At 36.1% G+C, this 14,851-nt stretch overlaps 1 protein-coding gene across 4 annotated transcripts in view; it reads left to right on the plus strand.

Moving 5' to 3' along the window:
- Positions 1-3,393: 3,393 nt before the first annotated feature.
- The window catches only part of esyt2a (extended synaptotagmin-like protein 2a), a 40,976-nt gene continuing 29,518 nt past the window's right edge, over positions 3,394-14,851 (plus strand). For 2 of the 4 annotated variants that reach the window (XM_007551976.2, XM_016671510.1), the window contains exons 1-2: positions 3,394-3,611; positions 6,390-6,780. In XM_007551976.2, coding sequence (XP_007552038.1) covers positions 6,397-6,780 — 384 coding nt within the window. In that variant the 5' untranslated portion in view covers positions 3,394-3,611; positions 6,390-6,396. The remainder of the gene's footprint in view (positions 3,612-6,389; positions 6,781-14,851) is intronic. The other 2 variants (XM_007551977.2, XM_007551979.2) reach the window with 1 other exon arrangement.

Below are 14,851 nucleotides of genomic sequence, written 5' to 3' on the forward strand. Positions count from 1 at the left end.
GAGCAGAGGGATCACTTACCCACAGCTGACTACTGCTGTCAAGCTGGCAACGCTGGGATGCTCCATTTCTCCCTCTGACTTTCAAAATAAAGACCAAAGGGATCCACAACTGGCTGGAATATTGAGAAATATTTATTTTTGATGTAAAATCAATACAGTAAGAACACTGAAGGCTGTTTAGTTTTCATAAATTTTAATAAAATATTGTAACACGGATGGCTTTACAGCATTCAAAGGAAAGTTAGCATAACGAGGAGAACAGGACAAAATAGAAAGGAGGAAACAATTATATCCAGATTATGTTTTGGTGATACAGGGTTAAATACGTTATTTACAATGGAAATATGACTGTTGTTCTCAAGAAGAGACAGTGAAACATGTTTTAAATCTGATTAAACTGTCCTTTAGTGGTAACATTTAAGACCTGCAATCAACGTATTTAATACCAACTTACAATTTTTAATGAATTTAAGACATTTTAAGGCCTTAACCTTTTTAAAAAGATTTTTTTAAAGTGTTAAAACTATCTGAACATATCTCTTGCTTTGGCTATGTAGGATCTGGATATTGCTGAAAAGTTTCCTTGCAACTATCAGGAACTTTCTCAAGATCTTCACCTTTCAAGACTTCCCAGCTACTCCCAGTAAGATTTTTTCAGTAGTTTCTTTTTCAGATTGCAGGATCATGAGAGGTTTTTTTCTACCACTAAGTCCTCTCTGTTTAATTTAAATCATCAAATAAATACCACTGTCCTCATAATGTAGCTACAGTAGTAAAGTTAACTGAGGATCCTGTGTTTTATAGGAAGAAAGCTCACCAAGTATCTTTAAAGGTCAGTTTCAGTGTGAGCTGATAAAATGTGCAGTGTGATCCCAAACACTTCAAGTCGGGTGTCTGGAATTAGAAGAGGACAGAAATATACCCTTACAGAAACATCCCTCTCCTTCTATGTAAATACTCTCTGCTTCTGTGTACATGGTTTCCATCTGGAAGCAGAGTGAGGATCAAGTGGCACAGATTCACACAAAGCCAGACCGTCGCTGGCCCCGTCGCAAAGACGTGTTGAAATACGCTGGCACAGGAATGCTAACCAGCCGTCAGTTGTCTCCTGGTGTTTTATGGTTTGTGTATAAAACAGATTTAAACATCGCAGCTTCTTTAACAAAATGTACCCTCCAGATTGAGACAGAGGGGGAAAGATGTCACCAGGCTGTTTTTGTCTGTCGTCTCATTTTTATCACCATCTAATTTCTTGCTTTAATCAACAATAAAAGTTTAAAGTACAAATAACCTAATTAAGTGACAACTAAAGATACACTCTAAAAAGTGTTTTTGGGCTGCAGTTCATCTTATAGACTTATTTACATCAATCTCACTTAATTATTTTGCTTTTGCTATGACAACTTACTTTTTTGTGTTCATTTAACTCAAAACTTACAAATCTTTAACCTAAAGGAACTTTTCACTTTGACTTTACTTAAAACAATTGAGTTCAATGCCAGTTTTGTATCCTATGTCTGACCAACTCAATTTATTATGATCATCCAACTCAATTCACTAAGTTTTTATAACTTAATTCATAAGGGGGTTTAACATGACAAATTTAAGTCATTCTTACTCAAATCATTTATTTTGTTCTAATAAACATTTAAAATCTCTTTGACTTAATTCTACAGAAAGTCAACTCAAACTTTTAAGTAGTTCCAAACTAAATTTTAATTCTCTTTTTTACAGTGTCATCTAAATACACAAATCTTTTCCTTAAATGACCTTTTTACTTTGACTTTACTTGAAATAATTAAGTTCAATACCATGTTTGTGTCCCACGTTGACACCATGACTCAAGCTTACAGAGACACATTCCCAGTAAACGACCGTGGCTCTGTGGATAGAGTAGTTCCCTTGTGATCAGAAGGTTGACGGTTCGGTTCCAGCTTCCTCCTGCCATATGTTAATGTGTCCCCTGGGTGCTTAATCCCAAGTTGTCTACTGATCTGAGCATTAAATAAATGTGTGCTTTCAGTGGTCAATAGTGCTATTTAAGTTTATTTACCATTTTTGAAGTAAACTAAATGATTTGAGTAAGACTGACTTAACAAACTGAGTTGGATGATTATAATATATTGAATTGGTTAAACTTAATCAATTAAGTTGGATAAACTTAATTGAATTGCTTGTTACCTACAGAAGCAATTCAATTAAGTTGGTTCAACTATTTTCTTTTTAGAGTGTAGATATTTTATAATAATAATAAAACAAAATAAAATAGATCTTAAAAGAGGTTCTTCATAAAGTGATTATCAGTTTTTCAGCTGTGATATTGACTGCAGTTTTACCACAGCTGAGCTGAGATTAGGCCACAGACAGACAGGTTTCACTATATAAGCACTTCTCTGACATCTAGTGGGAAAATTATCTCTGTGCAAACGCTGCTGACTGACCACCGAGTTTGACAATGATTGCATCTGTATCTGGAGGTAAAAATAGAAGAGACAGTCAAACAATAAACTTTAGCGAAGCCCAGTCCGAGTCCAAGTCCAGGAAGCCATCTGTGGCCCTTGAACTGTTTTTGTTTTGTGGTCCTCACATGTTATTCTGATTTGGATCTCCAGCACAGGCTGTTGATGCTAATGGACACTTTTTTTATTTTAAATTAGTCTCTTTTAAAACACACATTTTATGCATTCACAACTGATTAGTTAAGAGTTGATATGCTCTAATGTTATTTCCTTTTTATTTTGACTCTTTTCAATGTCTGTGCTTTGTTTTGCATTTATATATTTTTTATTAGCGTGTGCAGAACTTTGACTTTCTTGTTGCTTTTAAATATGCTTTATAAATTGATTTGGATTTAATTAGGGAAGCATTACTACCAACAAATGTAAATCTTCTAATCTTTTTAGGTACAATATAATGTATTTGTCTTTAAAATAACTCATGTGCCTTATCTTTAATTTCAAAGTAAAGGACACTTTGCTTTGTGGCACCTAAATGTGCTTTTATTGGATTAATTACAATTCAAATGTGGAATGGTGATCAAAGAATATTTATTGGAGACAATTTTCTAGAAAAATGCCGAATTAATGACTTTTTCCATTTTGATCACAACTTTTTACACAATTTAATGTAAATTAGGGATGATTAAAACTCATTTCAGACTTAGAATAGTTGTTTTTTTTAATTTACTTATATTAATAGGCTACATAATTTTGGCTTCAGCTGAATATTTTCTCTCATTAAATATAGTCAAACCATCTTTCTGATGTTTTTACACCAGCCTCGCTGAACTGAACGTTCCGCCATGAATGGATAAAAATGAGCTGACTCGTTTGGATAACGTGACTGTTACGTTCCGCCACCAGATGGCGCCCGCGTCTGTTGTAGCTGGGTCTGTTTGAAGCTCCCTCCTTGTCGGTGACTTGTTTTCTCGCGATGACAGCTTCCTGCAGATTTGCTGAGACGGACGGCTCTCCTTCACAGACTGGAGGATGAACAGAGGAGGGAACAGGGCTGTCGGAGTTTAGCTGGTCGGCATGCAGAGGAAGCAGCTGCTCGATTGAATTTTCCCTGTTTTTTGTTTCGGATAGAGCGAATGCTGCTGGAGGACATAGGTGAGTGGGCTGTTTGCTCAGTTTTAGCCGTTGAGGAACAAGTAGTTGTTTTTTTTTACTGTACGTAACACCGGTGAAGTGCCTTCATACGTGTCAGTGTGTCGTCACGGCGGACTCGGTTCAAAAACTGTTCCAGTTAAGATACATAATATCAAACATCAAATTTGGACACGTCAAAAGTGGTTTGTTGATAAAAAATTTATTAATTATTCTATTTCATTTGATTCGGCTTTGACATACCCTAAAAAAACGTTAAATATGTTGGTAAAATATCTGCTTTCATAACAGCTTTGAGCATTCGTTACAGTGAGTAATGGTAGAGGAATGAGGTGAGAGACTTTTCAAAGTTAAAATATTAAACAAACCAAAAGAGTTGGGAATTTATTATTGAAACCGAATTTAACCGAATGGCCTGCATAGTTTTCCTGCAAGTAATTTCACTATTAATGTCCTTTTTAATACTTTTTAGATGGCATGACAGCAGATGAAGTTGACTTTTAATAACAACATGCTGTGGAATAATTAATTAGCTAAGGAGGATTACAGGACTTCACAAAATACATCTTTTTATTAAGTGCACTGAACACATGTAGATGACATCACAAAAGGTACAAGAAGCCAGCCGATCAGCTGGTGTTTGAAAACATTGACAACATTTGAGTTGCAAAGACTCCACCTTTTATGTTTTAGGCACAGCCTGGGCTTATTTTAACTCCATCTGCCTGCCTCTGGTGTCGTTTTTGACTGAAGTAATGGGTGGAGTGGCAGATCTGCAGGAAATATTGAAACTTGTAAATCACCTTACTGGAATACATTAGCCAGTGCATTTGACTTTTATAGCTACCTGGCTCAAAGTAGTTGATGAAGTCAGCCCTGTTCTTCTTTAGAACTACATCTGTGTGTGCTATTGTTGCTAAAATAAATGCAGCTGAAATATTTTCCAAGTAAACACTGTGTGGGAGATATTTAATGAAAACATGTAGCAACAAAAAAGTTACAATTGGGCATACTCAAAAAAAAAACTCTGATCAATTTCCTTATGCCTGGCATGTGCAGAAGAAAGCTTGTTTTAATAACAATTTACAACAATATATGAAAACAGCATTTTATGGGTATCAAACTTTATTTAAAGGAAGTTTGATTTTAAATAAAAGTCAGGCTAATAGCTTCAAATGAGTTTATAGGATGTAGAGTTTCTAGATGGCAAATGCTACCATAGATTTATAACAGTGGTATTTATAAAGCTTTTTAATTTATACATAGCAAAGGTGACTTTTCACATTCCAACGTTTTATGACAGTGCTATTAATTTAAATCTCTACAAGCCATATTCATTTACGTTTGGCATATAAAAACAGTTTTTGAATTCATTATTGCATCTGATGTTTATTTTTACTCAACAGGGTTATCACCATGCAGCTATTTAGGTCAAACTTTTTAAAAACAAAACAAAAAAAAACATGTGTACAGCAAACTCGTGTTGAAAATGTGAGACAGTTTGTTTTGATGCTGTCAACCTGAATTTATGATCATATTTTAAATAGAGATGATGTGTTCATGTTTCCTCTTGGTCAGATATCTGTTACATCAGGCATGTCAACAGTCCTGAAGGCCTGGTATCTTTTAGATGTTTATCTTCTTCAGCACACCTGAATCAGATAACTGGGCCATTAGCAGAGCTCTGTGGAGCCTGACTGCTTGCTGGAGGTAATTCAGGTTTTATTTAAGAGTGTCTGGACAGAGTTATTTAAGAGTGTCTGGACAGAGACACAGCTAAATGTTGAAGGATACCGGCCCTCGAGGCCTGGATTTCACAACACTGGTTTAAAGATGTACCAAAAGTTATAATAATCAAATAGTCAATGTGATTGACCAATTCTTTCTTTGCCATTAAATAATTTCTGTCATAAATTTAAAGAAGCAATTCATTAAAAAAACTTACATTTGTTTAGTATAATAGATACACTTTAGAGAGGGGAAGTTTGTTGCTTTTTTTTTTTTTAAATCCAGTTTTGGAAAATGCGATTTCTGAATTGTTTTTATCCACACTGTTGTTTTTTAAATTTTTAATCAGTTATGAGAAGACACAGTGGTAAAACCTTAAACTGCTGCAGTGCAAGTTGCTCAACATGTTGTTCCTGGGTAACCAAAGAGTGAGTGAGTGAGTTGCTAGGTAACCAAAGAGTGAGTGAGTGAGTTGCTAGGTAACCACAGAGCATCAGTTGATGCCACCAACCTTACCTAGCTGGCTGTGATAGGTTGCCTTTCCTCTGCCTACATTGCCCAGAATGCTGTGCGGTTCAGTGATATTCATCTATTGCCATATCTATAATATTTTATTTACTTTCCAGCTCTACCCATCAGCAAAAATAACCTCGCCAGTTATTTTTGCAGCAGCTTAAACAATCTTCTCTTTAATAGACAGTTGAGCTTCATACCTGCTGCAATAATAATGTCTTGTCTCACACTTATTCCCTTGTTTACATTGTTTTAATTGTTTTCTGAGCCCTGAAATCCTCCTCTAATATTCAAATCAAAGTCATAACCTTCTTCTTTCATTTCTAACTCCAGCCAGTTTATTTAGCGCTATGTTTAGCCTGCTGGCTGCCAGTGTTGCAGCTCTTCACCAGCCCATGACAGCTCTGTCTGTCTGCCTCTGCGGTGTGCCAAAGCGCTGTCACCACCTATCAGAGCGTCCTGTCTGAGGACGACTCCACATCCTTGTGATAATACTGTGAAAGGCTCCCCTAAAAATCACTGTCAAAAATGTCTTTACAGTGAGGAAATGAGCAACAGGATGGAGGGTACTGCAGGACCAGGCACCAGGGCAAATGGACCTGTCCCAGCGCCCAGTGGGAACCAGGTACCGCCGCCACCGGGTCCGCCTCTGGCCCCGGAGCAGCTGGAAGAGGAGCAGCCGTCTTCACTGGCCGACGTCTCTCAAATGTGGATTAAATTTGCCAAAACATTTGCCATCGTATTCCCCATCTACATATTGGGATACTTTGAGTTCAGCTTCAGCTGGGTTCTGATTGGACTCGCCATGCTTTTTTACTGGAGGAAGAACCATGGCAGCAAGGACTACAGGATAAACCGGGCTTTGGCGTTCCTAGATCACAAGGATACGGCCGCGAGGCAGAGTCTGCCAGCAACGGAGCTGCCGCCCTGGGTGAGTTCTGATTTTATCCTATCAGTGTTTTGTTGCCTTTACTTAGGAATGTGGCAATGCATCAAATGGATCAGGAGCAGAATCTCAGCCATGGTTAACAGACTCATTTTTACCTTCTTACGCCAGATTGGACTTGGTATTAAGTAGCTCTTTAAGTCTGTTAAGAATAAGACGTCCTAGTTCAATCACTGGTTTGTCCAACACAAAAGAAGGATAATATCAGAAATCTGTTATTTCTTTGTGAGGAAGTCAATATTTTTGCTTGTTTTAAAATGAAATCCGAGTCAGTCTACCTCTTGATCTGTTAATCAACAGGAAATAATTTCTTCTTTTTATCAAAATCTGATCCGTAGACACTTAACGTTTCTTAAATTGATGATAAACTCACCAAATGTAAATATATATTAGTTTAAATCTTCAAGTGGGCACTACCTTTAGTTTATCATGAAGCACTTCATATGAATGCTTTTTTTGTTGTTGTTTTCTGCAAGATTTTCCACCCAGAGGGATTTTTAGTCATAATCTGTCCAGACTAGTAACTCCATAATTTCCATAACTAATCAATTAGTCACAAGATGAATTAAAATGAGCAAGATAATTTAGATGATTAATATTTTTTGAAGGGCAATTTTGTTTACATAGACTTCATAATTCATTTTCTATAGGGTTTGGTTGTGTTTGTTTTTTATTGCCGTTTTATTTATTGTTTTTAGTTGCTGGAAATTTAAGCTATCTTCCAGTTCTCAGCAAAATTAAAGTTTATTGGTCTTTGATAAGGCAAATTTACATCATTGTGCCATTATCAATTCATTGCTTGAAAATGGTCTTAAAACGACAATATTATCATTTATCACAATAATTTCTGGACTAGTTTATTGTCCAGGAAATGTGTTTTTGTGACAGGCGTTATTGTTGCTTTTGAAAACAAAGCTAGCAATAAAAGCTAAAATTGGGTTGGACTGCATAATTCCATACATGCTAAAACAGCTTAAAGTGTCGCTTTAGGTTTTGTTGACATTTCATCTGACATTTTTCCAGACCATGTGTTCCAGTAAAATTACTCCGGTGACATCTAGGAGCAAAAACAGAAAAACAAATCAGCAACATCAGGAAATTCAGTCATTAATATGCTTGTTGGCCTGACTCTGATAATTAACTGCTTTATTTTAATTTCCCTTGTTAGAAATGCAATTAAAAGCCAGTGAACTCTTGAAGCTGTCCTTCAGGACTCACTCTACTGTAATTTCTGCCATTCTTGTCATAGCTGCATGTCTTTGTGCAGTGAAGCTTATGAAATGGACGAGGAGGAAGCCGACTGGACACACATCTTCCACATTGCTGTCATTTTTTTCTTCATAATGACAAATGGCATGCAGTACCAGTTCCTTGCATGCTGAGAATGCAGGAATGTATTTGAAGTGGGCGTGTGCATAAAAGATCAGATATGTTGGAGTGGAAAGTTTTGGTCGTATAAGTCAATTCATTAGGATTTTATTTTCTCATCTTACCAGCTATTTTAGGTGGTATTATTAGAGCTGCACTGATTCAGTATTAATATCTGTATTAGTCATAATTTTAAAAATATTTTAGAGCGGATATCAGTGTCAATGTGCCCAATCCATAAGGGCAGATCTAGTCAGTCTGCACTCGTGGAGTCATCAAATACTTTTGTAAGTCAGTACATTTATGTCTGTTTTTAAAGTAAGTGCTGTTTTTCTGAATCGGATCCGTATCGGCCGAAACTGAACCTCAGATATCGGAAGTGAAAAAAGGGGATTGGTACATCATCAGGTATTACATCTGTCTGATTTCTTAAGAGTAAAATAAGTGAAGTTAAAGAGAAATAAATGTGAGTCTTTAAAATGAAGTGCAGCAGGTTGAATGATTGAACGATTCCATCTTTTATGTTATAAGCCCACAGCAGCACAAATATGATGGTCATCAATAACAGCCATAACAGAGGAGAGAAAATCGCCGACTACTGTGTTTCGCTGGATGTAGTTCACAGAGGTGTTAACCTGCTGCAGCGTTTTTAATGAAATCAGACAGAGCTGCTGGTCAGCTCATTGTTTTCCTAATTTAAGGAGTTGATTAATCTAACATGAGGTGAACTTTGGCCCTGAACGACACTCAGCCTTCGCTGTCCTCGCAGAAGATACTGTATCTGCTTCACCTCTATCACACTGACCTCACAGCTCCCCATGACACTTTCACACAGTCTGCTCACATCTGGGCCTGAACGCTCTGAAATGTTGGAATCAAGAGGGGAGTTATCTATCCTGACCGTAAAATTACATGAATTTAATCAATGTTTGATAAAATCATCTAATTAGTGAAGTAAACTTTATTATGGGGGCCGTTTGTTGTTCAAACAGCAGTGAAGACATTAAAAAAACCAAAATGCATACAAAAATAGAGGCAAGTCCATATTAGTTCATATGATGTGGATCTGGTTAATATCTGCTGGAAAATCCATTCATCGTATAATAAGGCACTCTGTATCTCTGCACAGAATGTAAATGTTTTATCTTTTTTTGGTGTTCAGGTTAATAAGTTGATACAGAATTGAAATCTCTGAAATGATTGTCGGATGTTTTATTTGTAGTTGTCGAATTTTATAAAGCTAGTTCAAGGTTTTGTAATGGAGTAATTAGTTAATCTAATTTTTATCAACAAGCAGAACTTAATGTTCAGTCTTCCTCAGTATTAGTTTATCTGCATCCCACAGTTTGACCTGAACGCAGTTATGAGATTAAGTTCAGGCCACTGCAGATTAATAGCTCATAACTTAAGGCAGTCTTTTAATTAATTTATTTATTTTTCATTATGGAGAAAATGTTACATGTATTTATCTGGTTGATGTCCACACCCCTGTTCAGGTTGTTCATGAAAATTAAATGCAATTGAATATATTATTATTATTATTTAAAAACTGACAGAAACCTCAGTTTATTTGATGAGAAACTCTTGCATGGTGTCAGTTGCACCAGTAAATGATGGATTGACATAAAAATAACGAACCCAGTGGTTAAAGAAAGAGACGTAGACAGGGTGGTAGCATAGATGTGTGATACAGAATAAACACCCTCTTGGTGGAAAGGTGAGCAGTGAAGCAGTTCTGATGGTATTTCAGTGGCCTCATTCTCACTGGACTTGATCTCGTCTCCCTGCAAATATTCCTGGAATGAGATTTGATCAGCAGTGTGTGCAGCAGCACAGTCTGAGGTAATGACACACTTTGATTGCTTAGAAAATAAGTTCACAGTGAACGGCTCTTTCATGTTCTGCTGTGGTAGAAACAAAGGGTGGCTCAGTTTTTATCATTCCAGGTTGTTGGTCTTGTTCTGCAGCTTTTTAAGTTTGGCTTTAATTGTCCTCCAAATTCTTAAACCAACTCTGAAATGAAGAATATAGAGTTAGATTCACAGTCAAGCTTTAGAAAGTAGTTCAGTTTCAGCTGTTATTCATAATTACTTGATTAACCAGAAGGCTGGAAAACCAGAGGAGCATAACAGGAATGTTGTTCATGTGATCACTGAAGGAAACAAGCCGGTTAACTCTTAAGAATTTAAACATATAAAAAGCTTTTGGTGCTCAGATGTGGTTCATTTCATGAGACATGTTGAGTTAGATGACTAAACTTTATAGTAGGAAATGAAGAAGCTATCTGGTCAGAGTATCAGAAGTCTGAGGAATGAAGTCAGACGGGTAAACTACAGACTGCAGGCTGAACCAATACTATGTTTTCTGTTGTTACCATGACGCATCCAAACACAACTCAGACTGAACAAATTAGCATATTTCTGAAACCTTGAGAGAACTTTGTCCCAATTATTCCTTTTCCTCCAAAAAAAGCAATGCTGTGGTGAAATTTGAAGCATAAAAGAAGTCTGTAAAAGCATATAGCTTGAATTTACTTTATTTATTCAGGTGTATAGATATCTAGTTTGTTTTTGATGGTTTCTGTATCAATAATCCAAAATGTTTTAACATTTAAAGAATTGTACACTCCTAGCATAGAGATGATTGTTGTTCATGTAGTTTGTTTGTGTCTGAGATTTGGTTTGTCTATAAAAACATCTCAGCAAATTAAAGGCCCCTCTCCCAGGATTCCCCACATTTGTACTGAAAAACTGTTAATGGTGCTGATGGTTTGAACAGAATGGGCCCCAAAACTATTTCTGCTTAAGGCCCCATATGGTTCATTAAGCAGAAATTGTTATTATGCCGATGTATTTTTAGGTGAAAGATGCCGTTAAAGACGTGTTTTGAATTGTTGCCATATAAATAAACTGAATTTAATTTAATATAAATATTGTGGAAGGAAAACCCCCTAAAAATTTCCACTTTAACTTAAGTTGGTTATTTTAGGTGGTTTAATTTAAGTTTTGATGTTTTTTGTGTTCAATATGTTAATAAAGTAGGTTTAAGTGAAGTGTGGTCTGATGGGTGTAGTTGAGCTGAAGATAAAATAAGAAATATTCAAAAATGGCTGAATTAATTCAGACATCTAAGGGTTAAATTGGTGCAATGTCCTAAATAATCCTGTTCTCTTAAAGTTACAGTGGAGTTGAGGCGAGTCTGAGTCAGAGGAGTTTGGTTGAGATGAGTTATTATTGGGCGTGACTTGACGGTGAATAGAAAGGTTTTGGTGAAACCCCTTTTTGTTCCCTCCACCGTTGGTGTTAACCTTGAAGGAAACAGTGAGTCTGTTTTCACAACCAGCAGCAGTGAAGCAGTGGAGCGGTTTCCTCCTCCCTCCTCCTCTTCCTCCTCCTCCAATCTTCATATGTGTGCACTGGTCTGACACCGCCTGGGTGGAGATCTCACGTTCTCAAGTGCCAAAGGGCTGGGCTGCTCTCTGCGCCGCTCTGCAGGAGGAATGGAAACAATGTCAAAGCCTCTCCTTTACTTTAACCTACAAGAGTTTAATCTGCACATTTTTGTCGTCATCTTTTGAATTTGTAGAAGAATATTTCTTTCTTTTGAGTGAAACTATGCCTAAACATAACTGTTTTTGTCCTTTAGCACCTCCCATGGTGTAGCACATCTAAAATATCAGTGTGTGAGAAATAGTAAATCTACTGAACAATCGTTTCCTTGTTGAAACAGATGGCCTTTTGTGTTGTGATGCAGTGAGTTGCTATTCATCCCTGGAGCCAAATAGGCTTAGTAAGCCTTCCTGGGAGCTGGTTTCCATTTAAATCCAGTCAAACTACCTTTAGTCTCAGGTGGAGAATCAGCCGGTTGCAGCGTTTAGAGGAAACAACCAGTATGACTAGAAGTGGGAGAGATGATGATGATCTTACATGAAAAATGAAAAATGTTGACGAGCTGCATAAGCCGAAAGATTGAGATTTTTCTATATTCTTTGCATTGTATTTGAAGTTTAAGTTTAGTTTTTTTCTTTTCCTTCAACTAAACTTTAAAACGTATGTTTTAATGAAGTAGTTAAGCCTCAGAAAAGGGGCTAGTGTTTCCTAGCCCCCTTTTTTCCATTTTATTATTTTTTTCAGTGTTAAATGCTTGTTGGACATTAAAGTTCATGAATCATTGGGAGGGCAAACTTGAATTATTATGCCATTACCATTATATTATTTGAAAATGGTCTCAAAACAACAATATTATCATTTATGAACTTCAAGTATTAGCATGAAGCTAATTGAAAGTACTTAGAGTATTCACTCTGCTTAGTGTTGTGTATTCAGATTAGTCATGTAATCATTTAATACAGCAGCCATTATGAGTAAGATGAAAACTAAATAATTCTGATGTCAATAATAATGGTAACACTGATGCTAAAGTTAAGATCATTTCACACAATAAACATGATGTAAATGTTTTTTTTATAAATGTTTTTTTTACTGTTCGATACGTAGAAAGTGTCAATTTACCTGATTGATGTTTTAGTTTGAAGTTAAAAAAGTAGTTTGCAGTAGAAAACTAAGTTTAAAGTCTTAAAATTGACAACGTATTTCTTAAATGACAGATTAGCAAAATTGTAGAAACTAATTCAAATCTGGTTGGAAATCTTTATACTGAGTCATGATGTTTAAGAGCTGTTAATATTAATTGGAAAACTGATAAAGAATGTTTTACTGTAAAGAAAGTAGAGTTGTGATATTTTTGCAACCAACAGGTATAACATTTTGTATGGGTGATTGCATTAACGTGAAGTTGGGGGTTTTCAATGGTTACAATGGAGTCTTAATGGGATTATGTCCTGTTTTTATTTGTTCATTGGCGAAAGCAAGTAAATGTTTGGCCTGGCATTGTTTCTGGAAAATGTCCTGCAGCATTAAACATAAAGTATTTAGTTTAATAACAGCAGATCTCATCCAGGAAAGCATCTGTTAGAATGGAAGGCCACTGTTCTTTCTTTGTGCTTTATTTTAAGCAGAATAATGAAAAGTCTGCATGTTAATATTATATGTTCTATTTTGTAGATGTTGTTGGCTAATTCTAATTAAAAGTGGACATGGTTGTTTTTGTTCTTTAATACCTGCATCATTGTGAAGAAGACAATGCCTCTTTCTCATGTTTTTGTATTTTTAATTGACTTTTGTTTGGACTGATTGATGATTGGTATCTGGCTAGATAGTAGTTCACTTTCAGTTTTTAGTACAGATTAAATGTTGATAGTAAATGAGTGATTTAAATTGATCAGTTTTGTATAGATTGGTGATCTGCAGGTCAGACACTCAAAAAACTTGTTCATGAAATGTATCAAAATTAGAAACTCCCTTTTTTCTGCTTTGGAAAAGCAGAAAAAACACTATTTTCTTCTTAATTCTGTTTGGTTTGGGGTTTAAATAATATCAAATAAATTATGCATAACTTAAGACAGACTTTTCTCTCTTTCATTCTTTTTCTCCTTATGTTATTTTATACATATTGAGTTGGAGAGTGAAACTCTTTTTGAAGGTTTTCCACAGAACCAACTAAACTTCACCCGACCTCTTAAAGTTGCGTTTTCATCTTGAATTGATATGCTGCTATCTGATAATCTTATTATGCCGATGTATTTTTATGCTGTTAAAGAAAACCAAACTTAAGCCAGACGTAAGCCATCTGCTGCAGATGGATTGAAACACAAACTCTTTTACAAAGATTGCAACATATTTAATGGGTTTGAATGTTATTTTTACGGCTTATAGTTTTGTAAATTGGGTGTCGGCCTTCCTGCAGAAGTCCTCAGGTTTAAGAGTTGCTATTGCATTATCATGCAGCAGCTCAGATGACTTATGTTGCAGCTTCATTGCTCATGTTGAAATGAGGGTGTGTGCCATATTAAATTATTGTGGACTGCCTTCAGTGCTATTGTTTACTCAGTGTTTTAACTGTGCAGGAATACTTTGATTTGAACCAGTAAAAACTACAAGGGGCTGTATTTGGCCAATCCCCAGTAGCCTGTTTGTCTTGTCTCGCAAAAGTATTATTGCCTCTTGAACTTTCTTCAGTTGGTGCAGCAGACATGTGGAACGTGATGCAGTCAGTTGAAAGGACAGATGAAGTGGTTCAAATTCAGGTATATTAATGTTGGAATATCCTAGTCCTGAATCTGAGACAAAACCTTAAACTGATCTTCATGAATATTCTCCTTCCAATCTGACGGAGGTTGAGGTGTTTTGCAAAGAGGAATGGACGATGATGTCAGTCTCCAGACTGCAAAACAAAAACATGCTTTCAACTCAAAGACTAAGAACATGTCTGTGCAATACTTCAGATTTTCATTCGTAAAAAGAAAAGAAAAGCCTTGTTTAATTTCCTCCCACTTTACAGTGATGCACTACTTTGTCTTTTAAAATCCCATTAAACTGAAGGGTGTGGCTGGAATGCAGCAAAGTTCAAAGGGTTTGAATACTTTTGCAAAGTACTGAAACCATGTTTTCATTAAGATATACTTAAGTTTCACTGACTTTTGCAGCTGGAGTGTGAAAGGCTGCTTGATTTTTGTCCCGTTATTCCCTTCTGACAATCATAAGAACACCCCAAATTATTGGGATTAAGGTAATCTTAATTTATGTTGTGTGTTGAGATCCAATCCACTTGGAAGGACATCTGTGCCACT

The sequence above is a fragment of the Poecilia formosa genome, unplaced genomic scaffold (genome assembly GCF_000485575.1).
Source record: "Poecilia formosa unplaced genomic scaffold, Poecilia_formosa-5.1.2 Scaffold45, whole genome shotgun sequence".
Taxonomy (NCBI): Eukaryota; Metazoa; Chordata; class Actinopteri; order Cyprinodontiformes; family Poeciliidae; genus Poecilia; species Poecilia formosa.